This window comes from Onychomys torridus, chromosome 16 (genome assembly GCF_903995425.1).
Source record: "Onychomys torridus chromosome 16, mOncTor1.1, whole genome shotgun sequence".
In the NCBI taxonomy this organism is placed as follows: domain Eukaryota; kingdom Metazoa; phylum Chordata; class Mammalia; order Rodentia; family Cricetidae; genus Onychomys; species Onychomys torridus.
In genome coordinates this window covers 40,971,280-40,998,329 of record NC_050458.1, presented here as the reverse complement: position 1 = coordinate 40,998,329, position 27,050 = coordinate 40,971,280, and the positions used below count along the sequence as shown (strand labels likewise).

The window sequence follows — 27,050 nt, the reverse complement described above, 5'->3', positions numbered from 1 at the left end:
GGGTGGAGTGAATGGGGCCTGAGTGAATGAGGTAATATGCCTCAGCTCCCTAGAAGCAGATGCCACACACTGAAACAGCCAAGCCTAGCTACAGACTTTCTTACATAGATAAGAGGTGATGATGGAGATGGTCAGAGACCAGAAAGATTGAGAGAGGCACACTAAGGAGCCTCCACCTCTGGCCTGTGGTCAGTCTTTGACTTTACTTGGTGTCAGTAGGAACCTAGCTGTTGGTGCCATACACAGATATTCCTCCCTAAGTGTACTCCCAGGCAGGGAGCTTAGGGCTTCAAGGCTGGGTTCTGCAGGAGCTATTATTTCCTTTGGCTAGCCCCAGAGCAGGATGTCCTAGTTCCAGTATAGAGTTACAAGTCATTGGTCTGGCACAGAACTGAGGAGGCTGGTAGGATGGAAGCTGGAGCCTTGGTTTTACCTTGTATAGGAGCTAGTGGTATGATACTTGGCCACTGAGCAATGGAAAAAGGAAATTAGATGGTGTGCGTGTGTGTGTGTGTGTGTGTGTGTGTGTGTGTGTGTGTGTGTGTGTATGTGTGTGTTTTGCATGTCTGTACAGAAGGCAATCTATGTGGTACAGCTACAGTCATACACTGGGAGAAGCTGAGGCAGAGCCTGGGGTAGGAGCATTTGACTCTGAGTTGTGGTTCTAGGCAAGCTTTGGTATGGCAGAAACAGGAGAGAAATGGACCTGAGCCAGAGACGGTCCCATAGTCTTCTGGGAGGAGCAGGATGGTTTAGATGGCATAGGGATTCCCAAGTAGAATAGTCTCTTTTGGATCCTTTCTCCTCCGTTATAACACAGGAGTGTCAGAGTCTGCCTTGTTTGAATTTCCTTTCAACTACCTCAGGGACTAATAATCACACATACCTGTGTTCCCCAGGTGGCTCCCTGTGGTTAGGAAGTGGCTGATTCCATGGTCCTCGCTTTGGTTAGGTCTTGCTATGGCCCTAAGCCCTGGTCACTCTGACTATGCCACCTGGCCACAGTGTGGACTACCATGTGCATTATCTCAGATCCCAGCCCCAGGCCTTTATAGGGTGTGGTATGTCTGCTCGAGTCAGGAAGAGCCTGCTCACCCAGGAGCAGCTCTTGCCCACCCTGCTTTCTGTGAGAGACAGACAGTCCTGCTGACACTACCTCTGCTCCCTCCTGCTGCACTAGTGGGCATTGTGCTCCTTCCAGGCTCGTGGGGTTTGCAGACAGCTCAGATGTACGTCACGGTTTTAAATGCAGGAGCAGAGGCCTTTCAGAAATGTATGCTGCATGTTCTGTTTAGAATTTTGTGGCCATTTTCCCAAGAGTGCAATTCAGCAGTTGTGGGGAAGAGGCTGTCTGACTGGGCCTCATGCTGGCAGGGTACACCATACTGGCTCTACAGACACAGACCTGAGTGCTGGCTCTTATGCTTGTCTATACGTACGGAACATGTAGTCTTTCTGCACGAGTTGTGGAGGGGGACAGGTTGCTGGAGAGGACTAGTGCCCCCCAGGGCACCTGCTGACTGCAGCAGAAGAGAAGTGGGAATTGGATGGAATAAGACGGTATCCCCTCCCATTGTGCTGTCTCAGCTGCTGAGAGTCTGCCCAGAAGCCACTAAGCTCAAATGGCTTCTCACTACCACTACTTCTTGGTTATCCCAGAATAGGCAAGGGGTCCATTCTTGCCCCCTCCACTGCTGGACCTGCCTTCAGGCCTTTCCTAGTCCAACTCAAGAAAGACAGGGCACTGTCACATGAGAAGGCTTGAGAAAGGGGCCTGACTTGTCAGGTACTTGCTGAGTACCTGGCCAGTGTGCCCTGATTCTTGGCCATCTCTGGTTTATCTCTCCATTTTTACCGGGGATTAGGGTACCCTTGTCTAGGACTGCCCCTGCTTCTTGAAGCCCTGGCATTTCTCTAGTCTTGGCCTGTGGCTGTAATCTATGATTGCTTCTGCTCTTTAGAGCCAGGTTCTCTGGAAAGTCGCTCTGGAATGTCTGGAATGATGTTTCCTGTCTTGCCCCTGTGTGTACATATGGCACCGGCACACCATCTATTGTAACACAACTAATTAGGCAATTAATTGTCTCTCATAGGAGACTGGCTGTGCCTTGGCTCTGGAGCCCTTCTGCAGTTGTGGCGACTCAGGCACAGCTCTTGAACTATGGGATGGCAAGAATAGTGTATAAGGTAGAAGAAAAGGACTTAAAGAGAAAGCGGGTGGGCATGAAGGTGTGTGGTAGTATTGAGTCACATTATTAGGGAGCATTTACCAGGCCAAGGTGATAGGCATAACCCCAATTATATTAACATGTTCCTGCAGGCTCTGTGTACTGGAGCTCACTACCACCTGCCTGTGCCAGTGAAGGAGGTCAGACTGGTTCCTGCTGGTTGCTGCTCTCTACCTCATGCCCATGTTTCTTCTCCCAGGCCATTTGTACCAGGACAGACCCTGAGCTGGCCTAGAGCTTGCATCTCATCAGAGACTGTGGTACGAGGAGGGAAAGACCCTTTGGACTATTGTCACTGACAAGAGAGTTGGGTGTATACACTTAGCCAGTGCCACTGTGAGCTGGTTAGACACTGCCCATGCTCATCGTGAGGTGGGGACCATGGAAGAAGATGCTATTTATTGATGGACAAACAGGGCAGCTAGCCTAGGAGCCGAATGGGAAGGGAAGTATAGTTTATGGAGCAGAGTAGAAATCAATGTGGCTTCTGGAAGAGCTGATCTGTGATGAGTTCTTAGAGTTGACTTAGCCAGTGAAGAGTATAGACAGTTTGAAGATATTGAAGAAGTGTCAAGGTAGCTGTTGATAAAAAGCAGATTAGGCAATATATGAAGAAAGTTGAATCATCCAGAATTAGAGGCAGCAAGCCTGACTGGGCAGATACTCTCAGCCCAGTAGCCATCTCTGTGGCTTAGTTCCCTGTCCTCAACCATGAAGGGACCTCAACCTGGGTAGTACTAGAACAACTCTGAGAAGCCAGCTCCAGATGGCCTTCTGTCTCTGCCCTCTCTGCATGCATCCTGGAGTGTTATAGTCTTCCTGTGGCTCTGACTCCTGCCTGCCTGTTTCCCAGCATCTTCGCTGTCAAGAACTTGGAGTAATTTTCAGAGTTTTGTCAGGCAGGTTACATTCTTATTTGTAGGCCCCACTTCTCCTGTTCCATTGGCATGTCTGCCTGATGGCTGACCCTGGCACATTCTGTGCTTGGGTGCCAGTTTCTGGCCTCTGTCTTAGCTGACCTGGTTGGAATGGAAGGATATTTTCTTAAGCCAGAGCTCACTCTGCTGAAGACTCCTGTCCTGTGCTAGCCATCCCAGCAGAAGCTTGCTGCTATTCACCTACCTGTTCCTGGGGCCCAGCTAGGGTTGATGGACATCACTCTTGGGCGTGATCAGAAATCTTTTGGCTCTCTACTGTGGATGGGGCAAGATTCCATCTCAGTGTCCTCTCCTTTCCTAAGGAAGCTTGTGTGGCTTTTGTGGTCAGAATGCTTACCTTGGCTCTTCAGCTGGCTGGAGCAAGAGGTTGGGAAGTAGCTTTTCCCTGGGTCACCTTAGGTATTTCTTTGTACAAAGTACTAGTTCTCATATCCTATGTATTTACTGGTTGTGAAGTTAGCAACTTATTTTCTTCCTAGTCATTTACCTTTGAAGTTCCATGAAAGTCTGAACTGCTTCTCAACTCCTGCCTGAGACACCTGTCAGAGGATTATGCCATCTGTGGTGGAGCCACTAAGAGAGCAGTGCTGCTGGACAGTGGCTGACTCCTAGGCCCCTGCTCAGCCACTTTGGGGCTGTCCAGACTTTCTGGGCTGAGTGGGCTCCCTTTTTCCCTCCTAATAGTATGTTTTTGGGTGAGGGAACAACCATGCTCTTGAGGGTACCCTTGAGCTGCTGCTCCTGACCAGCCCCCAGCTTGGAAGTGAGGGTGTTGAACCTCACAGCCAGAGAGTTCAGCCTTGGACAGGAGCTGAAGCCCTGCTGATAGATGGGGCTCATATCCCATTCAAATATGATGCCAGCAGTTTTTTTGTAGTTTGTCTTCCATTGCGGTAGTAAAGTTTTTAATTAGGAAAGCTAATGAGTTCGATTAGTCATTAGAAGTGACCTCTGGACGGCGGGCGGAGAGGGCTGCATGTGTGGGCCTGATAACACAGCTAGGGCAGCGTAGGCAATAAAGGCGCAAGGGCCTTGATTTGAGTGAAGCGTGCCACAGGGGATACATCATGCGGAGAAAAAAAATTACAGCCCTGGGAGTCTGTAATGAAGGGAATTAAACCAACATCCTATCTAAATAACATGATTATCTACACAAAACCCTTCAGCCAGCAAGGCGGGGTGGGCTGCCCCCACCTGTGTCCTCTGGGAGGAGGGCCCAAGCTGTTTCTGACAGTGAGTCTGGCTGCTCAGGAGTTCTAAGTCTTTATCCCCTGTCTCAGGGAGGGGCCCATCCTCCTTTAAGCCTGTCTGGTCCCTGTGTGCTAAGCATAGTCTTACAAACTCCTGCTCCTGCTGGCTACTGCATCCGGGTTTTTGTTTTTGTTTTTTCATTTCTGTAGCCCATCTGTCTGACAGTTTGCCCTATGTCCCTGGGGTCATTGTCATGAATGTATCTAAGCTGTCTATCCAGAGAGGCTGGGGACTATGAATAGTTTGGAACCAGACTAGGGTGATGCAGCCCCACTATTGGGTGGATGAGCTCCATAATCCTCTTTGTGAATCCTTCAAATCATTTCACTCTCATGAGAGGGCTGTTCCTTGGGACCATGATAGGGGTGATGTTGTGTGAAAATACCCCACCTTGCTTTACAGTGATAGGAAGTCAGAGAGTTTGAGTTATCTTGTATTTTTCCTTTTTTTTTTTTTTTTTTTTTTTTTTTTTTCTGAGACAGGGTTTCTCTGTGTAGTTTTGGAGCCTGTCCTGGATCTCATTCTGTATACCAGGCTGGCCTCAAACTCACAGAGATCCTCCTGGCCCTGCCTCCCGAGTGCTGGGATTAAAGGCGTGCGCCACCACCGCCTGGCTGTTACCTTGTATTTTCTTGGTGTGACAATTGGACACTAATAAGTGAAATCCGGGAAGTTAGTGAAGAAATGTGACGCTACACTTGCTAGCAGGAGGAGTGAGGACAGCAGAGACCTCAGCCTAGGTACTCTACTCGAGTCCCGACTGTTCTCAGCTGCCGTATGGGGAGATCCTTTCTAGAATGCAGTCCTATGGGCAGTGGAGGTGGAGGGCTCCCCTGAGGAGGGGACATCTGCTGGATAAGGGAAGGCTATGTTAGCTGAAAAGATGGCCAGGGAATAGGAGCAGAGCTGGTTTTGACCAGGTACAGGCTGTCAGATGGAACATGGTTCCAGCACAGCCCAGTCCTAGCTCTTGTCATTGGAGTATGCTGGGCTATAGAACTAAGCTTTGTGGCTCTAAGCTGTGGGCAAGTTTTAGGATTTGTATCTCAGTAGCCATGCACAGACTTAGGAGACCCATGAGCAGGGCATGAACAGAAGAGGTTGCTGGTTAGTTATTAGGAGCCCTGGAGCCTTCTGTGTACTACCTTAGCATGGGGAGCAAGCAGCTTGATCCCTGAGCATTGCTCTGGTTGATATGCCCTGTCTACTGGGAATTGTGGCCTCAGATAGCCCAACTGTAGGCTTCCCATGCAGAGAAGGAGCAGTTCCAGTAGGCCACAGTCTCAGAGCAAAAGCCTGGGGCTGGGCTTGCAGGCAGTGAGGTCATCTCTGGGTTATTGACAACGAGGATGCCTGTGTTTTTGAGCTCTTAGTTGGAACAAACTCACATTGATCATTGGCCTCTCCTTGGTTCTAAGACCTTGAAAATCCAATTCAACAAACATTTATTTATTGATACCCACTGTGTACCAGGCTCTCCCCTGCGTCCTAAACATGTTGGGTTATAGGGGCAGTGCTCAGAGTTGCAGATTCACTTTGGTAACTCAGCGAGGATCACAGAATTCCAGGTAACGCAACTTCTCTTAGATTTATTATTATTATTATTATTGTTGTTGTTGTTGTTGTTTGAGACAGAGTTTCTCTGTGTAGCTTTGGCACCTGTTCTGGAACTCACTTGTAGCCCAGGCTGGCCTCAAACTTACAAAGATCTGCCTGGCTCTGCCTCCAGAGTTCTGGGATTAAAGGCATGTGCCACCACTGCCCGGCTATGTGTATTATTTATTTAAGTTTCCTGAGACATGGTCTTACTTATGTAGCTCTGGCTGGTCTAGAACTCACTATGTAGATCAAGGTGGCCTTGAATTCAGAGATCTGCTTGCCTCTGCCTCCTGAGTGTTAGGATTAAAGGCATGTTGTGTGTGTGTGTGTGTGTGTGTGTGTGTGTGTGTGTGTGTGTGTGTGTGGTGCATGTGTGTGTGTATCTGTGTCCGTGTCCATGTTTGGGTACGTGCATATAAGTTTAGGTGCCTATGGAAGTCAGGAAAGGGTTTCAGATCCTCTGGAGCTAGAGTCCTAGGTGGTTGTTAGTGCCCTGATATGGGTGCTAGGAACCAAACTTAGGTCCTCTGCAAGAGCAGTAAGTGTTGTTAACTGCTGAATCTTCTTTCCAGCTCTAATGCAGCTTCTTGCTTGGTTTCTGAACTCCTGTTTTCTCCTTGGTCAGAACCTGCTATTCTTAGAGACTTGGAGAGAGACAGACTAGGAGATGGGAAATAGCATAGACATGAAGGAGAGAGAAAAATTGGGACAGACAGATGGGAACAGAGAGAACCAGAAGCAGGAGAAAAAAAGAGAAAATCAGAAAAATAAAATAAAAGAATACTTTTCAAAGCTGAGTTGGGGAGGGGGAGAGAGAGAGAGAGAGAGAGAGAGAGAGAGAGAGAATGAGAATGAATCAGAAAAGTTGGTGAGATGGCTCAAGATGGTCCTCCCAGTATGAGGACCTGAATTTGATCCCTGGGGCCCACATGGTGTAAGGAGACTTCCATAAGTTGTTTTCTGATCTCCACCTGGGCGATGTGACACATGGGCATGTGTGCATTCACCTACACATAAGTAAATAAATTAATACATCCTTACTGAGTCTTTGATAGAAAAGAGAACTTGTTGAATAGGGTGTGATGGCAGGTGGAGGGAGTAGCTGGGATGAGTCATCTAGATGCTGCTATGGCATCGTTTGACTGGCACCTGCCTCTGCTCCCTGGGACCAGATAGCTCTTGCACTGTCCCTCTGAGGGTCACTCAACCCCAACACAACCCAGGAGGGCTTTGACCAGGTGACCCTGAGACAGTCAGTGTGCATGCGTGCGTGCGTGCGTGCCGACTGAAGCAAGCCCTGGTTGAAGCTGTAGCTCTGGTGCAAGCGGGGCGTTCAGTGCCTGAGGGAGGGCTTTCAGTGACATCTGAATGAGGAAGGACAGTGGTGATGTGGGCACGGTGGGTGTGTGGGCTCATCTTTCCCGTGGCTTTTCCAGAGCCTGTTTGGCTGAGGTGCTGCTTCTGGAAGCTGAAATGTGGGCGCTCTGCTGGTCTCCAGCAGATGACTCTCAGGAACTGTCACAGCAGCTGGGTCACTCAGAGCTACTCACAGCCTGAATACAGAGTAGGGACAGACAAGTATCTTTGAGTGTTCCTGGAGCAGGAGGAAGCTAGGCACAGACTGAAGGGACTCAGGCCACCTGGGTATGTTTGGCTTGGGTCTGTTCAGGGCCCCGTGTCTCATGCCAGAGGGGAGCAGCCATGAGAGGCGGCCGTGTTAGCTTTAATTATCTGGGCAGTTAGAGCTGTACATTATGAAAGTCGGGCAATTAGGCGCATTCCTTGAAGCTATGGAGAAATTGCTGGCTATCAAGTGGAAGGGAACTCGGGCAAAACAGATCCCTGCTAATTGCAAGAAACATTCAGCAAGAAAAAGCCATCGTGGATATCACTCCACAGAATGTTATGAAAACAGTGATTAAGTACATAAATCTGTTTGGGCATGGTGTTGGGAGGTGCTGGAGAGGAAGTGAGTTTTCTGGTGCCCCTCCCATGCACAGGGGCAGGACTTTGTCTGCTCCAGCCTCTGGGACCAATCTTGGAGTTTGGAGTCTAGGGGTTCCTGGTATGGACTCTCACTTGTAAGGGCTCCCTGTTGCCTGGGGATCAGCTTGCTGGGCTTCTGCTCCTACTGGAAACAGTCATACATTGTTCCCATCCTATTAGGATGGCTTTGAGGATGTTCTGGGCTCTTGGAGGCCGCACCAGCCACCTCTGAAAGCCTTAGCTGCCAGGCTTTTTGGAGACATCTATGTGTGTGCAAGGAGTGAGGCTGGAGGCCAGGGGTAATAGAGATTCCTTTAACTCAGACAATAGCCTTGGGCCCTTAGGGCTTCCTAGCCCTGTCCCTGCTGATCCATGCTAAAGCCTGCATTTTCTTTGCAGCCTCCACTGCACACCTGCGGACTCCACCCTCTAATAAGGTGATCAAGACCCGCTATCGCATTGTCAAGAAGACCCCAACTTCTCCCCTCAGTGCTCCATCCTTCCCCTCATCTCTACCCTCCTGGCGGGCCCGGCGAATCTCATTATCCAGGTAGGAGGTGTCTACAAACCTGGTTACTGGCTCACTGTCTAGGCATTGAGGGCTGAAGATTGAGACCTAAGGCTTCTGGGATCTCAGCTTCTTCAAGGATCTACATGGTGTGCAACATCTTAATTGGCAAACAGCCTATTTTTTTTTTCATTTGTTTAGCAATTTGTATACCATATACACAGCCAGCTTGCTTATATGGCATACTTACAAAAATACATGTGTGTGTTTGTCCACTGCTAATGTCAGCAAGCCTACTAATTTGTGGGACCTCATGCACAGTGGATACTGCTGCTGCAATATATTTGGGTCCTCTACAATGAGCTGCCCATGGGTGTCCTTGCTGAGAAATTTCTATTGAGAGAAGTCAGGCCCTGAGCAGCCTGTCTGAAAACTACCAACATATTAACTGTCGAGAATGGTGATGTAGCCAGGTGGTGGTGGTATATGCCTTTAATCCCAGCACTCGGGATGTAGAGCCAGGCAGATCTCTGAGTTTGAGGCCAACCTGGTCTACAGAGTGAGATCCAGGAAAGACTCCAAAGCTACACAGAGAAACCCTGTCTCGAAAAACAAAACAAAACAAAAACCCAAACAAACGAAAAAGAACGGTGATGTAGGGTTCTTCATTGCCCTACCTAGACCATCTCAATGAATGCACTGGCCTTGCTATAGCTACTGTGTCTGACAGCCACAGGGTAAGGGACAGCAATTTCCAGGAAAAGCCTGGGTATGGCATTGGGGTCTTCTCTGGGTCTTTTGGGACATTGCTCCTCACTCATCTCTTTGTTTTTAGGTGAAAGTGTCCTACCTCCAGACTCTGAGAGGTGGCAGTCCAGTGGATAGGTAGGGAGCAAGGAGTGGCCTAGCCTTGCACTGGAGGAGCTGTAGGTCTGGAGACTGTGGGCAGGCCTGCTTGTAGAACAGTGCATCCCAGGCCCTGCCGCCCTCCAGTAGTACTGCTTTGTCAGTGTTCCTGCTGCTGCCCAAAGGAGTCCAGGTTGAGGCCGATACCATAGGTGCATGTGGACAGCCCTGCCTGGCTCTAGGGCCTGTGGTGGGGAAGTGTGTGTGTGTCATACATTTACTTAGCTTGTATGTCCAAGGTCTACTGGCCTCCTCCCTTACTACTGGCCACACCAGGCTTGGCCCTGTTGCTGACTTTTCTGGAGGCAATAGCTGGAAGTATATTTTAAATTAATTTTACTGCACTTTTTGTAATATTTTTGTTTTAAATAGATTTATATGCATCTTGGGGGCTATTTCTACAAATTTATGAAGATAATTTTTACTCTCTCGATAAGGTTAAATTTACACCTGCTATTTCCATATTAATTCACATTGCTAAGTGGATCTAATTTTCTTCCGTTCCTCTATCTGGTGAGCATGGCCTTTCCTAATGCAATTTCCCCCTCACTAAATCACTGTGATCGGGAGTCATGATCGAGCTAAATTAACTTAAATTAATTTACTTAATAAGAGCCCCAGATCATCGTGAATGAGGTTCAGATTTATTGATTCTCAGCTAGTGAGAACCTCCCCCTCCTGCAGCCAGTATTAGTCCTGCATCCCTCCTCGTGGGGCCTGGATAGGGGCACAAGGTAATGCTCCTGGGGGACCCAGCCATCTTCTCTCTCCAACCTTGGAGAGCTAAGCAGGCTCTAGGTTTCAGCAGGGCTTCCTAGGAGGGCCCTAAAGGAGTCATGTAGAAACTTGTGCCCAGGCTCCAGTGGGCTGAGAGAGTCCTGGAAAAGTGAACTGTTTGTTGTAGGTCTGTGGGTGCGCAGTCAGTGGGCATGCCACACAATCTCCTGTAGAGACTAGGAGGTAAAGAGCAGCAAAGTCAACTTGGCTCTTCTCTCTAAACTTCCTGTCCTGTAAAGGTGGTACCTGATGTGGTTCAACTGTATGGGTGGGCAGGAGGTGGGGTGGACATTCCCTTTTGATGGCTCAGGACCCACAGCCATAGGTGTCTGAAATGAATTTATATGCTAGCTAGTAGCTGTGGGCTCCAGGCCTCAGTGTTTGTTCTCCCTGTACTCAGAGGTATAGTTCAGCTTACCAAGCTGGACACAGTTGTTGTGGGTATGTAAAGGGCCTTCCACTCTTTCCTGACCACTCACCCTGGTCCCTTCTAAGCCCTTGCCAGATATTTGGATACAGTTCTCATGGGACCCTGGAAAGAGTGACTGCCAGCAGATTGGGCCCCCCTTACCCAAGGTCACCCATGCCCTGGTGTGGCTGCCTGCTCAGCACAAAGGCTGCCAGCTAGTTGTTCGACCTGCTATCGCCCGCTGCATACACTTGGGCTTGGTTTATTGAAGCAGAAGAAAGAGCTTGTCTCTAAGGCCAGTGGTGAAGCTGGTACCTGCTTCTCTGCTGTCTGTGTCCTGTCAGAGCCAGGGGTCACAGCCATCATTTGGCAGGCTTGCTTCGGGCAGCTAACTCTGAAGGTTTCTCAGGTCTGCTTGTGCAATAGTTGGGAGGGGGTGACATTGGACTCAGGCCCCCGCAGACCAAGGACTGCTGCAGTGAAGAGAAAGCAGTGTTCTTTACTGGGACTTACCTTAGGCCCATAGCTGCCTCCTACTTGGGGAGGGAGGACATCCCTGGAGGGTCTGGTGGGTAGCCCTAGCAATCTTGGAAGTTTTAATGGACAGAGTTGGAGAGTGGTGAACACATGTAGATAGGAGATGGCCTCTTCTTACCCTTTGCAGATACTATGGTTAGAGATTTGACCACTCTGGAGAGGATGGCTTGCTACATGACCTTGGGTGGGTAAGCCATTTCTGGCTTGAAGCCTTGGTTTCCTAATCTGCCCTTGGATTGGCATTATTCATTCTGAAGTGTCAGAAACGGAATAGCAGGTAGTGAGTATGTAAGACATGGACAGTGAGTGGCAGGGAGGCTCCAGGGTTTAGGTGGGTCCTCAAAGGCCCAGAGACCAGCCTGTTTGCCTCATCCTAAGCAGAGCTTGTCAGTGACTGGGTGACATCATAACTTGTGTGAGGCCTCCCTGCTACATCCTGGGGCCTTGTGCCTGTGTTCTTACCTCCCTGCTTTCCTGGGGAGGTCATGAGAAATTGGTGGGAATGTGCTGACAGAATACTCCCAGGAGGGGAAGTGGGTCCTCCTACTGTTGACACACTCTCTGGGCTGGACATGGAAGTCAGCTAGTGACCTCAGGTTTTTTTTGTTTGGTCAGTGCTTGTCTCTGTCTAAGCAGAAGACTGGGAGGTTGCTGAGTGAGGTACCCTCAGTCCTAAGCATGCCCATTGAGGCTGTGGTTGACAAGCTCATCTGTTGCCCTGGCCAGGTGGATGCATTGAGGCCTGGGACAAGGTGAAAAGACACAGTCTGTTCTGGTACAGGACTCTGACTCTGAGGGTAGTATCTGTGGTACCCATCTCTGTCTTCTTGGGTGCTTGGCAATGGCTATTGGGTATTGCTCAGCTCTGGGGCTTCTCTGTTGAAAGTGGTACTTAGCTCATGCACAGGGGATCAGCAGGACGGAACCATTGTTTAGTTACCTCAGTCCAGGGCCTGGGAGCCCCACTGCACCTCACTTGGCTCCACCTCAGCCTCCCAGAGCAAATCCTCGAGCATTGCATACCACTCTTGGCTTGGCACAGGGCTTGTCCCCAGGGGTGTCAGGCCCAGAACCAGCCCAAGTGGCCCAAAGGATGCTGTGCAGTCCCAGGGTCTGAGATACAGGGGCAGAAATTGAATGGGGCTTCAGAGAGGAGCCATCCTAGAACAGAAGAGCACATCAGCATGGCGGGCGGGTTTTTTTTCCCTAAGATTTGTGGATTTGCTTGTGTCCTTGTGGCTTTCAGCAAGTTCATCAATCTGAACTGAAGCTGAAATGTGACTTATATCCCTAAACTGCCTGTCACTTTTTTTCTTTCTCCAAATTCATTTGACATGAAAGTGCGAAATAAACAGAAGCCACTGTACTTAAGCAGATGAATCGAGAGGCTTTTCCAGCCCAACTACAAATGGTCCTGTCACAGAGCTGCAGCTTGCTGGGGTGCCTTATTTTATTTTATTTTGTGCTCGTGCGGTAAATCTTAAGTAATCTCTGTGCAGTTTGACGAGGTTTAGGCCAAGATTCTGAAAGGCTCTGAAACGCTTCTCCCAAAGTGACGTCTCATTAAAGAGGATTCAGCCAAGGATGGGAGGCAGCTCTACTTCACGGCTGCTTCCTGTGCTCTGTCTCTGTGTGTTTCCTTAATGAGCAGGTGCACCTACTAGCCTGACTGCCAGCAACTGCCCTGCTCTGCCTCCTGCCTGCTCTCTGTGCAGGGGACTGTCTTGTGACTGCCAGGGCTGCCACAACAAAGTGTCACCATGTGTATGGCTCAGAAGTGGGGACTTGCCTCTCACTTCTGGAGGCCAAAGTCTGAGATCAGGGTGAAGAGAGATGGTGGAGGCTGGGAAGGGCTTGCTTTTGGTTTACTGGGGGACATCTTCATATAAGGGAGAAGAAGAGAGCTCATGGACATTTGTTCTTTTTACTTAAAGGATACTCATCCCATCCTGAGGACCCGATCCTCAGGCCCTAATCTGATTCTTTTTTTTTTTTTTTAAAGATTTATTTATTAATTATGTATACAGCATGTATGACCAGAAGAGGGCACCAGACCTTATTACAGATGGTTGTGAATCACCATATGGTTGCTGGGAATTGAACTCAGGACCTTTAGAAGAGCAGTCAGTGTTCTTAACCTCTGAGCCATCTCACCAGCCCCCTAATCTGATTCTTAATAGCCTCCCAAAGGCCCTGCCTCCAAATGACATTTCTTAGATCTAGGGCTGCAGCTTTCCATCCATATCAGGGGATGTATGGTTCACTGTCAGCTAGAGCTGGAGTTGCCACAGCTTCCAGACATTCTAAGAGGGTTGTAGTAGTGAGAGGTACTAAGGGTGATTCCTTGTGAGGCCAGTGATGGTTCTCTCCAGGATGACTTCCACCTTGGTCTCCTTCCAGGTCGTATACAGCCCTCTGGTAGTTTACAAGGCCCTAGCTCAGCTCAGTATGGGGTTCCGTTCACACTGATGGCCTTAGATGTCAAGGGCCTAGTGAGAACGTGGCAGACTCATGTTCCCTGTTGAGTTGTTACCCAGTCATTTAGACCTGTGAGGGATTTTTCCAGTCCCTCCTTCCTTCTGGTGGGTTGATGGAACTCTGCCTGTAATAGTGACCCCTTGATTGTGTGTAATGGTGTGGTCCTGAACTTACACTGGTAAGTAGGCTGCAATCTGGTTTATCGTTATTTATTTTGGTCAGTCCTATCCTTCAGGCTAGGTTGGGTTCTTTCAACAAGGCCTCATTGTTCCCTGGACACTTACTTTTTGTGGGACAAGTGCTCCAGGTTCACTCTGGACTTTGCCTTGCGTGGTCCTGGAATCAGTCACTTCTTTATTAAAAAAAAAAAAAAAAACACAAAAAAACCCTGCTCCTTATGGTGTGTCAACACTTAGCTAGTTTTTGCAGTGTGTAGAAAGCCTTCTGTGGTCAATCATTAATAGTCCTGAAATTTAGTCTTGGGCAAACACACCCTGCCATGTTGCTTTTGAATTTCCTCTGTATCTGCTGTGCTTGGATGTGTTTGTGCACACACCACCACTGCCACTGCCACTGGCACGGCCACCACCAGTCTGTGGCTCTCTCCAACCCAGGGAATCCTCATTCCATCAGCATCAGTCTGTGTGTTCATTCGTTCAGGCCTGGAAGTCAAGTTTCATTCCTTCCAACTAAGCACAGGGAGCAGGGAGCTTACTAAGTAGAGGAACACACTGTGGTAAAATGTAGAAGTCTAAGTGTTAGAGTCTGATGAATGCTGCTGTATGTGTAGCGCTTGCCTGTACAGGGACACATTCCTCTGCCCTGCCTGGGTCCTGCCTCCAGCCCCAGTGCTGCTCCCATCCAACTTTCTTTTCTCCCTTAGGCTCACTTGTTTGTTCTGGAATGACACATACGTTACTGTCCCTCACTTTGTTTGCACAGTGCAATGGATCTGTTTTATGTTCTCGTTCATTCGTGTGCGCTCTCTCTCTCTCTCTCTCTCTCTCTCTCTCTCGTTTCTCAAGACAGGGTTTCTCTGTGTAGCCTTGGCTGTCCTAGGACTCACTCCATAGACCAGGCTGACTTTGAACTCACAGAGATCCGCCTGCCTCTGCCTCCTGAGTGCTGGGATTAAAGGCGTGCACCACCAACACCTAGCCCTGTTTTTTGTTTGTTTTGTTTTGCTTTGTTTCTTTGTTTCTTTGTTTCTTTGTTTCTTTGTTTCCTTCCTTCCTTCCTTCCTTCCTTCCTTCCTTCCTTCCTTCCTTCTTTCTTGACAGAGTTTCTCTATGTAGTTTTGGTGCCTGTTTTGGATCTCCCACTGTAGACCAGGCTGGCCTCGAACTCACAGAGATCCACCTGACTCTGCCTCCAGAATGCTGGGATTAAAGGCGTGAGCCACCACTGCCAGCTTAGCCTGTGTTTTATGCTTATCCTTGTGACTTCTTATTGTCCTTGTGATTTCTTATTCCATATTGATGCAAATTCTCCTTGGGTGAACATTTGAGCTGGTTCTCATTTGAGAGATGTGAGAGAAGGCTGCCAAGCACCTGTGCACACTTGAGCTTCCCTTTTCTCTGGTGGGGATCACTGGAATGTGGAGAAGACACATACTCAGGTTATATGAAATTGCCTAGTCTTCCTTACTAAGGGTAGGATTCTTTCTGTTCCCCTTATACCTGATGTTATTGAGTTGTTGTTTTGTTTGGTTTTGCTTTATTTTACTATCTACTCTCAGTGTGTAGCAGAGTCTCACTGTATCCCCTGGTGCCCATGATGTTGAGCACTTACTCACAGCTTGGTCCAGGCCCTTTGTTCTCTTCCTTTGTAAAAGATCCAGTCCAGTGTTTTACTCTACATGGTGGTTTGTCTTTTCATTCTTAGGCTGAGGGGGTGCCTGTGGTTTTTTACAGTACCATGTTTTCTTTCCCTACCCTTTCCTTCATGAATCAGCCTCATGGATTGCCTAGGGCTCAGGAAACAAGAAGGTTGTGGCCTGGGGGCCTCATTCTGGTGCTTGCCCTTCCTTCTCTGTGTGTCCCACCTGCCCTCTCTGTCACCTGTCCCATGCCACACACACATATAGTGACTTGCACACACTTACCTCTCAGGCAGGCTGTCTGCTAACACCATTGTTCTCCAAGCCCTGGTCCCATGCTTCTATCTTGGGGAACATTTACTGGATCCCATTCCCTGCCAGCTCACTCCTGTCCCTCCCTAGCCTGGTCAGAGATGCAGGCCTGAGTGTGTCTGTTTGGGCCCTGTGTGGACCCACTGTCAGGCTGCTCACTCATATTCCATCTGATATTCTGAAATTTGAGAAATAGGTAAAGAAACCAAAGTAGGATATTGCCTGTGGGGAACAGGAGTTGCATTCAAGGTAGCTCTCTGTCCTCTGTGCAGAAGAAGCTAAGCAAGCAGCAGGTGTTGTCAGCCTGTAGCAGGAGATCTCAGGGGCCTCTCTGGCCCCGGGGAGGGCTCTTGAGGATGAGTCCTGGAGCTTTCATTCCCCTCCTGCTTTGGCCCCCACAAGCTTACCCACGTGCTGTTGAAGGAGGCCTCTTCCGGCAGGTTTTTTAGAATTTTATTTTATGAGAACAGGCGGTTACAGCTCCCCAAGTGCTGTAAAAGTTAATGTGATGGCCTCCCTGCGCCTGTGCTCATTTTTATAATTTTTTATTTTATGAAACAGGACAGGGAGCTTAGTGACTTATTACTATTCATTTCGTTTCAATGCAGTAAATATTGATTCAGTTGGGGGTTTTCAATTTAAACCACTCGGCGATTATATAAAATATTACTGGCTTCTGAAATTATGCTTACCGATCCCTTCGGCTGCTCATTAAGGAAGGAGTGCAATTTTTAGATCCCTTTGCCTTCATCATTCTAATAAATGGGCTGAGATACGTTTTTGCATGGAAGGTGCCACAGAAGTTGCTAGCAGGGGCTTGACAGCATGGATGCAACTCTTAATTTGGAAGTCATTTCAAAGAGTGCCTTGGTTATTTATTTCTGTTTGAGGCAGGCAGGCCTTTGAGCTTGGGTCTTCTGTGGTGCTGGGCTGCAAGGCTGAGTGGCATCCTCCTGAGCCGGACACCTGCTGCTTGCACTAAGGCTGAGGCCCATGCCATTTCAAAGCCTTTCAGGGAGGGATGGGCAGGAAAGCCATCTTGTAAGGGTAGCAGTTAGCCCCTGACCAATATCGAGGCTGGGATATACCTGAGGGATACAGGATTCTCAGGAAGAGAGGGTACTTTCCCAGAGATCTTTTTATTTATTGTTACTTTATTTAATTTATGTGCAAGGTGCTTTGCGACATGTATATCTGTGTATCAATTGCATGTCTGGTGTCTGCAGAGACCAGAAGAGGGCATCAGATCCCCTGGACCTGGAGCTATAGACCATTGTGAGCCACCTTGTAGGTGCTGGAAATTGAACTCCAGTCCTCTACAAGAGCAATAAGGTCTCTTAACTACTGAGCCATCTGTCCAACCCCTTCTCAGAGATCTTTGAACCCAGCCCTTGCTAACTGGTGGAACAGAGTCCAGACTGAGATTGAGTCCTGAGGAGGAAGCTCTTGGGTGCAGGGCCCCGCTGGTGTTGATGGCTGAGTTGGTGACTACTGTCTGGCAGGCAGGACGTGAGTACATGCTTTGCCAGCAGGTACCTTTCTTAGACTCTGCCCTCAGAGCAGGAAGCCACATGGAGCTTCTGCACCCGGGTCTGTTCCTTTGCTTGGTCCCTCCACATCCAAGTTGATAGCTTTTGGGTGAGTTCCAGAATGGCCCTGTGACCAGGATAAGTATGTTCTGGACTGAGAGTTCCCTCCGAGACTTCAGTGCCCCTGTGTTCCCAAGTAGGAGCAGAGCCTGAATTATCCCTCAACTGCCTCTCAAGTTCTGGAAGTGTAGGGCAGGGCTGTAGTCTACAGGATCCTCTTCCCACAGAGTCACACACCTCTCTGTCAGCCTCTTCCAACATTCTACTGCTGTTTTACTAGGGTTTCATGGCTACTGGCACGAAGCTAAGAAGCGATGGCTAGAGCGTTTGTGATGAGACTGTCTGAGGGGAGACAGGGAAAGGGTACAGGCTAGGACCAAGAGGCTTCTGGACATACAGGCCTAGGGTCTTGACTTGGAATGGCCCCATGTTGAGGCCCTGCGGGGCCAAAGGAAGGCCGGGCAGGCAGCAGTGGTCTGTTCCCCTGCCTTACTGGAGTACCCATTTGTCCCTCTAGTGCAGCACTGAAGGTCGACAGACCACAACATGAGGGCATCAGGAGGTGGTAGGGCAAGGAGCCATCCGAAAGCAGTACCTGCCCATCCTCCCTGCTCGGGGCTCTGCACTGATGCCCTCACGCGTTCTGTCTCCTGCTGGCCTTGTGATGTCTGTGCTCTTGAAGCAGTCTCAGCAGTCTGGTGTGCTGCTCTGTGACTGACTGCCTGCAAGTCCCACGTGCTGACTTTTCTTCCTTCTTCCTCTGTGACGTGCTCTCTGCCTTCACTCTGGCCTCCTTGTTTGTGTGGAACTGTGCTTGACCCTGAGGCTTCATGCATAACTGGGAGATGCTCTCCAGAATATTCTGCCAGCTACAAGGAGGCCTTCCCAGCAGAGGAGTAATTGCTCTGCCTGGATTCTGTAGCTCCAGATGCTGCTGCCCTGAGTATGAGCCTGAAGTGGGCACACCCTGACCCTCCTCCAATCTGCCTTGGACTCAAGCTGTCTGGAGAAACCTTGCAGCTCAATGCTTTTCCCTCCGATGGAGTAGTCTACTCTGTTGCAGGTGGACAGTCTTCTTGGGTTAGGATGATGGCAGAAGGCTAGGACTTGAGGGTAATGGGATCTTCTTTGTACCTACTGAGAAATTTGTGGACTCCAGATCAAGGCTGGCTTCCAAGGCACTGGGCGTTGCTCTTGTTCCTATTCCTGAGCCCCATGTTGCAGAATCTGATTTAGAGGGTATAAAGGTGACTGACCTCTTCCCCCTTCTTGTTGGCTTGTGTGACTGACATTCTGTCTGGTGTAATAGGCCTATAGTAAAGAAGATCACAGTCAGACAGGTATGACCTTACCATTCTGGTTTGTAGATGGATGCTTGTCTCTCCTCCTATTGTGGGTGAGTCCTGAGAGACAGGACCCAGGAGGGCCTCAGTGAGACTTTGCCACAACATAACCACAGACCACATCATGAAGTGTTTAATGATAGAGCTGGGAGCACATCCTTTCCATTTGTGTGAGGATGGTTGGTAAGAAGGAATGTTCAGAAAGCCTGTAAGCTTTTCCTTCAGCTTAGAGAGTGCTTGTGCTGTCCCGTATGCAGTGGTAGTTGGTGCCTGGGCCCCGTGGGTGAGGGGCAGGCATGGGCAGTCCCGGCCATGCCCAGCAGAGAGAAGTGGAGATGCTACTCTGACAGGGGGCAACAAAGTTTCTTTATCACTCTGTGCTACCTGAGTGCCTTACATCATTAAATGCTGTTTTAAACACCTCTTTTCGCCCGCTTTTCGAGGTGGTAGTAAAGTGTCATTCAAATAATCAATACTATATCTAACTTCCTATATGTCAGTCCTCTAGCTGATCTTACCTCAAAACATGCTTCAGCTCTCAGGGGTGGGCCTGGTGTTGGGATGGTGTGTAGTGACGGCCTTGCCTTAGAACCTGAGAAACATGGCATTTTTAGTGATAGATTCCCTCCCATGATAGCTGCTATCTGAAGGAATCATACTATTTCTTGGGCTCCCTGCTAAGTGCTCACTTAGGATCCAAGTGGGCTCACCCCAGGACCCCACTGTGTCATGTTGGGGAGGAGGGTGGCCAGGGCTGGCATCGCTATGGTTACAGTACTTTCAGGAGGAAATGACACTTTCATAGGTGTAAGAGTGTCCCCAGGGGGCATGGGCTCTCAGGTCCGGGTGAGGCCCCTCTTTTGTCCTCTCTTTCAACTGCCTCCCAGCCTCTCATCTTCATTTACCCTCTTATAATGCTGTGTTCTCAGATGTGGGGGTGGATGACACTCTATCTCTACCCTGAGCCTAGGGAACAGGCCTTCTGTGGGAGCTGCCTCCTCCTAGGTCCTTTGGTTTCTGCCCTCCACCCCACCCTTCTCTACCTGGCATTTGCTGTGCCTGTTGGAGATCTCAATGCTTCGCGTGCTGCCTGGGCAGCTGAGGCTCATGGAGGCCTGCAGTGTGCTTTGCTGGTGACAGTTGACCTGGTGTATAGATTGGAGCTGAAATTTTCAAGACCTCCTTTTCTCAGGAGCAGGCCCAGGTATCCTGGTCAGTCTACAGGTGGGTGGGCAGGTTGGGACCCCAGCTTCTGCTGAGCCACTGCTAACAAACACCATGCCAGGCTCTTGAGGGCTTTCTTCAAGTCAGCAGGGTGCCTGTGGCTGCCTGCCCCTCCCCAGAGCTGTAGTCCCTTGTGTAATTTGCAGTGGGATGTCTGTTAAGATTGCGCCCACTTCCCAAGTCAGCACTTAATTGGCAAGGTGCTTGATTTAACAGCGTGGGAGCCTCCACCGGAAAAATGGCTTGAATAAATCTCTGCCTGACGCCAGAAAATAGATATAATCTCAGCATTAACTACATTAATAGTAGCAGGAGCTGAATTAAGAAAGCCATAAAGCATAGGTGGGAAGCGTAAATTATGGTCCCTCCTCCCCTGAGTGTTTGGGTCAGGGAGGTTGGGTCTGGGCGGGGCAAGGGCTTAACCACAGAACCTGAGCAGGAGCCTGAGCAGAAGCTGGAAGGGCAGCTCTGACATGTCCTGACCTAGGGGTTTAAGGGTCTCAGCTGGAGGGAGGTTGACCTAGCCCTTCCTTCCCTCCTGGCTCTTGTTTGCCCCAGGTAATCTAGGGAATCCTGGCAGAGAGGGCCAGCAGTGCCATGAAGTGTTAGAAGAGCCCCTGGATGTCATTAGGAGTGACAGAGTAGGACTGAGTTCTGCTAGAACAATGGACTCCAGACCCCATGCTGTCTGTCCTCTGGTATTTGCACCTAAGAAACTTCTCACAGGAGGCACCGTCCCGATGCTGGTCTGGCAGTGACCATTCTTCCTTGTTGTTCCTGTGGTCTTCCCAGGGGTCCTCTCATGACAACAGAGGCTCTCTGCTAGGACAAGTGCCATTGACTGGCTCTTGTATGGGTCTGGTGTGGGGCTGGACATGTCCTGCAGATGCAGTTGTGTGCTCCTCTGCCCTGCCTTTGATGGCCACTGTCATTAGAAATGTGGACTCCTGAGTTTTGGTTTATTGCTTTAACTCAACATTGTTTATTGGTCACTTGCCTCTGGCTTGCCTGTTTCTCGTGCATTCATAGGACTCTTTGAGTGTTCAGGTTATCACCTTGGTCATTTACCCAGCTTCGGCTTTGCTTGTCTGTCTAAGGTCATTTGCCAGAAGGTCCTATTTTCTATGCTGTGAAGTCTCTCTCCCTCTTAAGACTCCATGAATCAGTTTCTATAGACGAGCCTTCCCTGAGACCCCCTCTGCCTGGTTCCTACAACAGTCTGATCTCCAAGGCTCTGTCCTGAGGTTTTCCTGTAATAGAAATGTACAGTAGGCTCTAGAGAGTTCCTCCTGTTTGCCTCTTGCTGTGGATTGGATTGTGTCCCTTTGGAATTCATAAATAAGGTAAAGCTCTGACCCTCATGTAACCTTATTTGGAGAAGAGGTCTCTGGGAGTGAGTAAAGTTAACTGGGATCATACATGTTCAGCTTTAATCCAGTCTGACTGGCGCCATGTAAGAAAAGGAAGAGACACAGGTGCACACCTGGAGAAGAGCTCGGTGAGAACAGCGGGAAGGCGCCATCTGGAGCCACGAAGGGAAGCCTCCCCCGAGACCAGTCAGTGGCACCTGGGTCTGGAACTCTCAGCCTCATGAGGAAACATGTTTCTGTTGTTGAAGCACCCATGCTTTCTGTGGCCAGCCTGAGTCGGGTTCCTTACCTCAGGTGCTCAGGCTGTACAGAGTGTTGCAGTAGCTTTCTCTCAAGACTTGTCTATTTTGCTATTCACAAGTGTCTTGGTTACTTTTTGCCTTGGCATCTGCCCACAAAGCTGTTCTCAGCCTTGTTGGACATGTCTTGAGGTGACAGAGAACTTTCATGTTTGTGGAGTTCAGCCTTGGGATGGATGAGAGGATTAGTAAATAAGACAGCTAGGTTCCCACGCTGTTGCCCCGACTGCAGACAGTTACAGCGTCAGTGTTGGAGTCCCTTCCCTTCGTCTCTTATTGTGAAGTTAACTGGGGTCCTACATGTTCAGCTATAATGCACAGGAGCCATGATGCTGGTGTATGGCAGCATCTCACTGAGGGTGTGTGTGTGTGTGTGTGTGTGTGTGTGTACACAAATGGACAATCTGTGGTGTTGTGTTTTCTCCTTCTACTGTGTGGGTCCCAGGGATTGAACTCAGGTTGTCATGCTTGGCAGCTTAGCCTTAACTTGCTAAGCCTCTTCCTAGCCCTTTCACGTTATCGTGACAAGTTAATGTTGCTGAGTGTCCTCCCTACTTAGCATTCTGTGGTTGTACTTTTTCCATGGAGTTCTTCTTCAAGTCTTTTGCCTGTGTTTGCCTTTTTATTGATTTGCTGAAGTACTGTGTACATTATGTATATATTCTTCTCCTAAATGTCTTCTTGCATTCTAGGGCTTGCTTTTTGTATTGTTGCTGATGATGAAGCCAGGTCTTGTACATGCTAGACCAGTTCTCTACTACTGAGCTACACCAGCAGTCTAAGGGCATGCTTTTTTATGCTCTGACTTATCTATCATTCTTTTGTTTTGCTTTTTCTCTGTGTAGCCCTGGCTCTTCTGAAACTCCCTCAGAGATCCGCCTGCCTCTGCCTCCCTAGTGCTGGGCACTAGGTGTGGGCCACTACTCCCCGGCTATCATTCTTTTCTTTTATGAATAGTGTTCTTTGTTTAAGAAATATTTGCCTGCCCAAGGTCCTATTTTCTTCCTGCAACTTGGAAGTCACCTCTGAGTCTATGATCCTTCTTGGGCTGAGGTACCACCTCTCAGAGGAGATAAGGTCACCAAGCACATGGACATCAGCCCTCACTCAGACCCTTAAACACTAGGCTGTTCTGACCCCTCCGATTTTACCAGTGGATGAGTCGTTTGTTGGGATTGTCCCTTAACACTTGTTCTTCCAGGAGAACTTTAGGGAGTACTTTTGTAGCCTTCCCCAACAGCCATTCCAAAGCAACGAGACTGCACTTACTTCTTAGGCTTTGTTTCTTGCAGTCAGGAAGGCCCTGCCCTGCTGTGTGGGTTTCCCTTCTTCGTGTTAAGGAAGTGCTACTGCCTCCACATGTGGGCCAGATACCCCTGAAGTTCTTCTGAGTTCTTATTACTTTTCTTCCATAGGTATTATTCCACCTGGTTTTTGCTAACATCTTGGAAGGATATTGATTCTCATACACATTTACCTGTTCATCCCTCTAACTCTAGGGAGTTTTTATTGTTGAGCTTTGTGGTCTTTCCCTGGTGTTGGTATAGAGGCCACTTCTTAGGGAGGCTTCCCTCATACAGGGAGCCAGCTGAATTCCCTACACAGTCTTGGAGTGGTTTTCCCATGGCTTGGTGGAAGAGTGTCATTGTGGGTCTACTTAGAAAGTGTGACCTATGGATACCTGAGGGCCTAACTATGCCCCTCAGCAGCTGACATGCTGGTATTGAGTGGGTCCTGGGCAGACAATATGGGAAAACTGGTACCCAGTTGCAGAGGACTGAGGGCACTGCCTGTGGTATATACCAGCCACTACCACCAAGGATAATTGTGTTGGCCACTGGGCCCCAGCCTCTTTACCCATGTTGCTGAACTCTGCACTCTGAGTAGGGCCATTAAGGCCCAGCAATACCTGTTTTTTGCAGCTAACATACAAAACACCAATAGCTTCAGCTGAAATGGATTTTTAAAAGTGTCATTTTATGGAGAATTTTACTTTCCATCTTGTTGTTTATTAGGCTCTTAAAGGGAAAGCTTGTAATGTATCCATTGATCGAAATACCAATTGAATAGATGTGAGCACATAAAGTACATAAAATCGCCCAGCCCCTTGTAATAGGGCAGCGGCATTTGTAATGGAGGCAGTGCAATTGGCTTTACCCACCACCACTGGGCTGGGCTGGCAAGAGGTGGCCCTGAATCACTGTTGCTCATTAATGTGAGAGAGAAAGGGTGGAGCAGGATCCCTTGAGGAGTGATACCCTAGCAGAGCTCTTCCTTGGAGCCCTTGATCATGGGGCAGCCTCAGGCCCTAATTAGCCAACTCTGTCTCACCTCCTTCACCAACAGCCGCCCACTTGCACCCCCTGCCTAACCATGGCCTTACCTGCCCCAAGCTGACCTCTTTCCTTTGGTACAGTTTACATGATCAGCCTTTTCCACGTGTGTCTTTACCTTCACTGTGGCCCTCCAGGGCAACATTGCCCTTTTCCTTTGTGCATGGTGCCTAGATCCCAGGGATCATGAGTCTTCTTAGTTATCTCCCACCCCCATGCTTCTGCTCTGCTTGTCCCTCATGGCCTTGGTAGTCTTCTCCCGAGGACTGTCTTCATGGGAACCTGAGACGCTGGGTTGTCCAGGTCATTGAGATAAGCCTGTTGAGTGAGGCTTCTCTCTTCCAGAGCATTTCACGTGCTGCCCTGCCCAAGCTGTGCAGGTACTGAAACCACTAGGTAGGACTAGCACTGGGGGAAGGAGTATTTGTACTGCTTGGTACCCACCACGTGCTTGTGTGCTTGCACACACACAGGCACACATACTAGCCCACTCTCCTGAGCTGAATGGCTGGGGTGGGGCGGCCGGTTTCTGGTGGAAAGCCCTGCTAAGCAGTTTAGTGCCTGTCACGGCGGCTCCGCCTGACCTACTTGGGGATTCGCCGTGCAAGCTGCCTCTTCTGCTGACTGCGCACTCTCGATCGCTCAGCTCCAACCTTCAAAAACCGTGCTCCATTTCCTGAAAAATGCTTCCCTGCTTGTTTTCTCTGCTCCCCAGCCAGCCTGCCCGACTCCTGTTCCATCACCTCCAGCTTGGGCAGCCTGGCCCCACATGCTGCATTCTCTGGGTAGCAGTGTAGGGGTCACTACTCTGCCCTCATGTGTCCCCTGACCCTCCTCTTCTTTCTATCCCATTGCTTCCTTGGTGCTCAGCAATTCCTTTGATGTACAGATGGGTACCTTGTTTGTCAGATCTCCTTGCCCTCTCCAGCAATTCTTCCTTGTTCTGTCTCCCACTACCCCTGCCTGAAACCGACCAGAGCTTTCCAACACACCCTCGTCCCTGCCCTTCCTGAGAGGTCCTGGGAACCCACTCCTCTGCTCCCATATCTGTCGTGTGCCCAGTAGTACAGGTTTCCAGAGCTGCCTACATTCCACACAGCATGGGCCTTGTCCTCTGGGAGTCCTGGGTGACAGATAAATGGCTAGATAGGATCCATGCCTTTCCTAGGCTGGGAGCATCTCACCTTCACTGGATATTGAAGAAGGCTTTCCCAAGGACATAATGCCTGAGCTTGGACCCATATCCAGTCATGTCTTTAGGCAGAGGGACGTCAATGTGCAAAGGCCCAGTTCCGGGACACACACACACACACACACACACACACACACACACACACACACAGTACTTTGAAGGCTCTGCAGCTTTCTCTAGGGTAAGTGGAATTCTGGACTAGAGAGAGGGAAGGTTTGAACATGGGGGCAGTGACCAGAAAGGATGCAAGAGCTCAGCCCTGTGGAGCTCTTGTGAAATACATGGGATGAGGAAATTGGGGGACTTTATCAGTTGTGTAGTTTCAAACAAATGGACAGGAAAGAGCAGATGAAGGGATCCTTAAACTGAACCAGCAGAAGCCAGGCCGGACTCTAGGATCTCGGCAGAGGACAGTGGATGAGGCCTGGGGTTGGCGGGGAGGTAGCAAGGCCTTAGTTTCTGAGAGGTCTGGGAGGCAGAAGGTTCTGAGAATGGAAGTAGATAGATTAGAGGGAGAGGGTAGGCATGGGGCAGACGGTAAGTATAGAAAGCAAGTATAGACAAGTGTTACTTGTTGGACTTCGGCAGTGAGGGGAGGGGACAGACATGGGCTTTTGTTTGTTTCTTATTGGGGAGAGGTATGTTCATGTGAATGTGTGCGCACATATGCATGGAAGCCAGAGACCAGTCTTAGCTGTCATTCCTCAGGAGCCATCCACCTTGCCTTTTTTTTTTTTTTTTTTTTTCTCGTTTTTCTATACAGGGTTTCTCTGGGTAGCCCTTGCTGTCCTGGAACTCACTCTGTAGACCAGGCTGGCCTTGAACTCATAGAGATCTGCCTGCCTCTGCCTCCCAAGTGCTGGGATTAAATGCGTGCTCTACCCGGCCCACCTTGCTTTTTGACACAAAATCTCTCACTGGTCTGGAGCTCACCAAATCAGCTAAGCTGGGTAGCCAGTGAGCCCCAGGGGTCTGCTTCTCTCTGCCTCAGTGGTACTGGAATTACAAGTGTACACCTCTGCACTGGCCTGGACATGTGTACTGGATGGAGCCTCACTCTGCGTGTCAAGTGCTTTGCAGAGGGAGGTGTCTCCCCAGCCACCTGTTTGTTTTAACAGGAAAGGCTGGGGTGTGATGGGCGGCAGCAAGAGCCAGAGCTGAGCTGGGAGGCCCAGGAGGGTCAGGGTAGGACTCTCTGTCTTCACTTCAGTTTACCCGTAAACTATCTGTACTGTCTGGGGTGCTGAAAGGAAATGAACTGCAGGTCCCACCTCCTTGCCTCAGCTGCCCGGGTAACTTTTCCTTCATCGGCAGTCTTTGTAGAGACCCAGCTCTGACCTCAGTATCTGTTGTTCAAAGAAGCCATTGGACCTGGTATGTGTGGGCTTCCAAGTTTAGAATTACTGGGCTGCGGCCTGGGCCTCTGCATGCCTCCTGACTGTGCACTGCCCAGACTCTTCCAGGATCCCTGCTCCCTTACCACCTGTGCTGGCTCTGTACTGGTCACACTGGTCTCTAAGAAAGGGGTGTGTTGCATGTCAGGGTCCCATGCATGAGGACATTATAGAACCAAGAGAATGGCACCCAGAGTCTGGGTTGCAGAGGCTGGGCTGCCTGGAGGACTGTGCCCACAGAGGGGCAGGTGGGCAATTGTTAGGACTAGCTGTCTGCCAGATGCCTGTCCCCTGAGCTGGAGGCTGCGGCTGGTGATGTAAGTGTTGGAACATTCTGTGTGTCCAGACCCTGTAAAGCTAGGGAAAGAGCAGACTTAGCCATCCAAGTACCTTCAACCTTATCACTGCCTTTCTGCCATCCCAGACAGCTTCTGGCTTGGAAGTTTCCAGTGCCCATAAGGAAGTAGACACACAGCATTTCTTTCTTTCTTTTTTTTCTCTTGAAAAAAAAAAAGAAAGAAATAAAAAAAAAACCCTACTTTTGAGGTGTGTGTCTTT

At 49.4% G+C, this 27,050-nt stretch overlaps 1 protein-coding gene across 1 annotated transcript in view; it reads left to right on the top strand.

The window, feature by feature from the left end:
- Zc3h3 (zinc finger CCCH-type containing 3) overlaps positions 1-27,050 on the top strand; it is a 79,353-nt gene that overhangs the window by 24,916 nt on the left and 27,387 nt on the right. Inside the window, exon 4 of the mRNA XM_036208683.1 lies at positions 8,402-8,552. Within this exon, the coding sequence (XP_036064576.1) occupies positions 8,402-8,552 (151 nt within the window). The remainder of the gene's footprint in view (positions 1-8,401; positions 8,553-27,050) is intronic.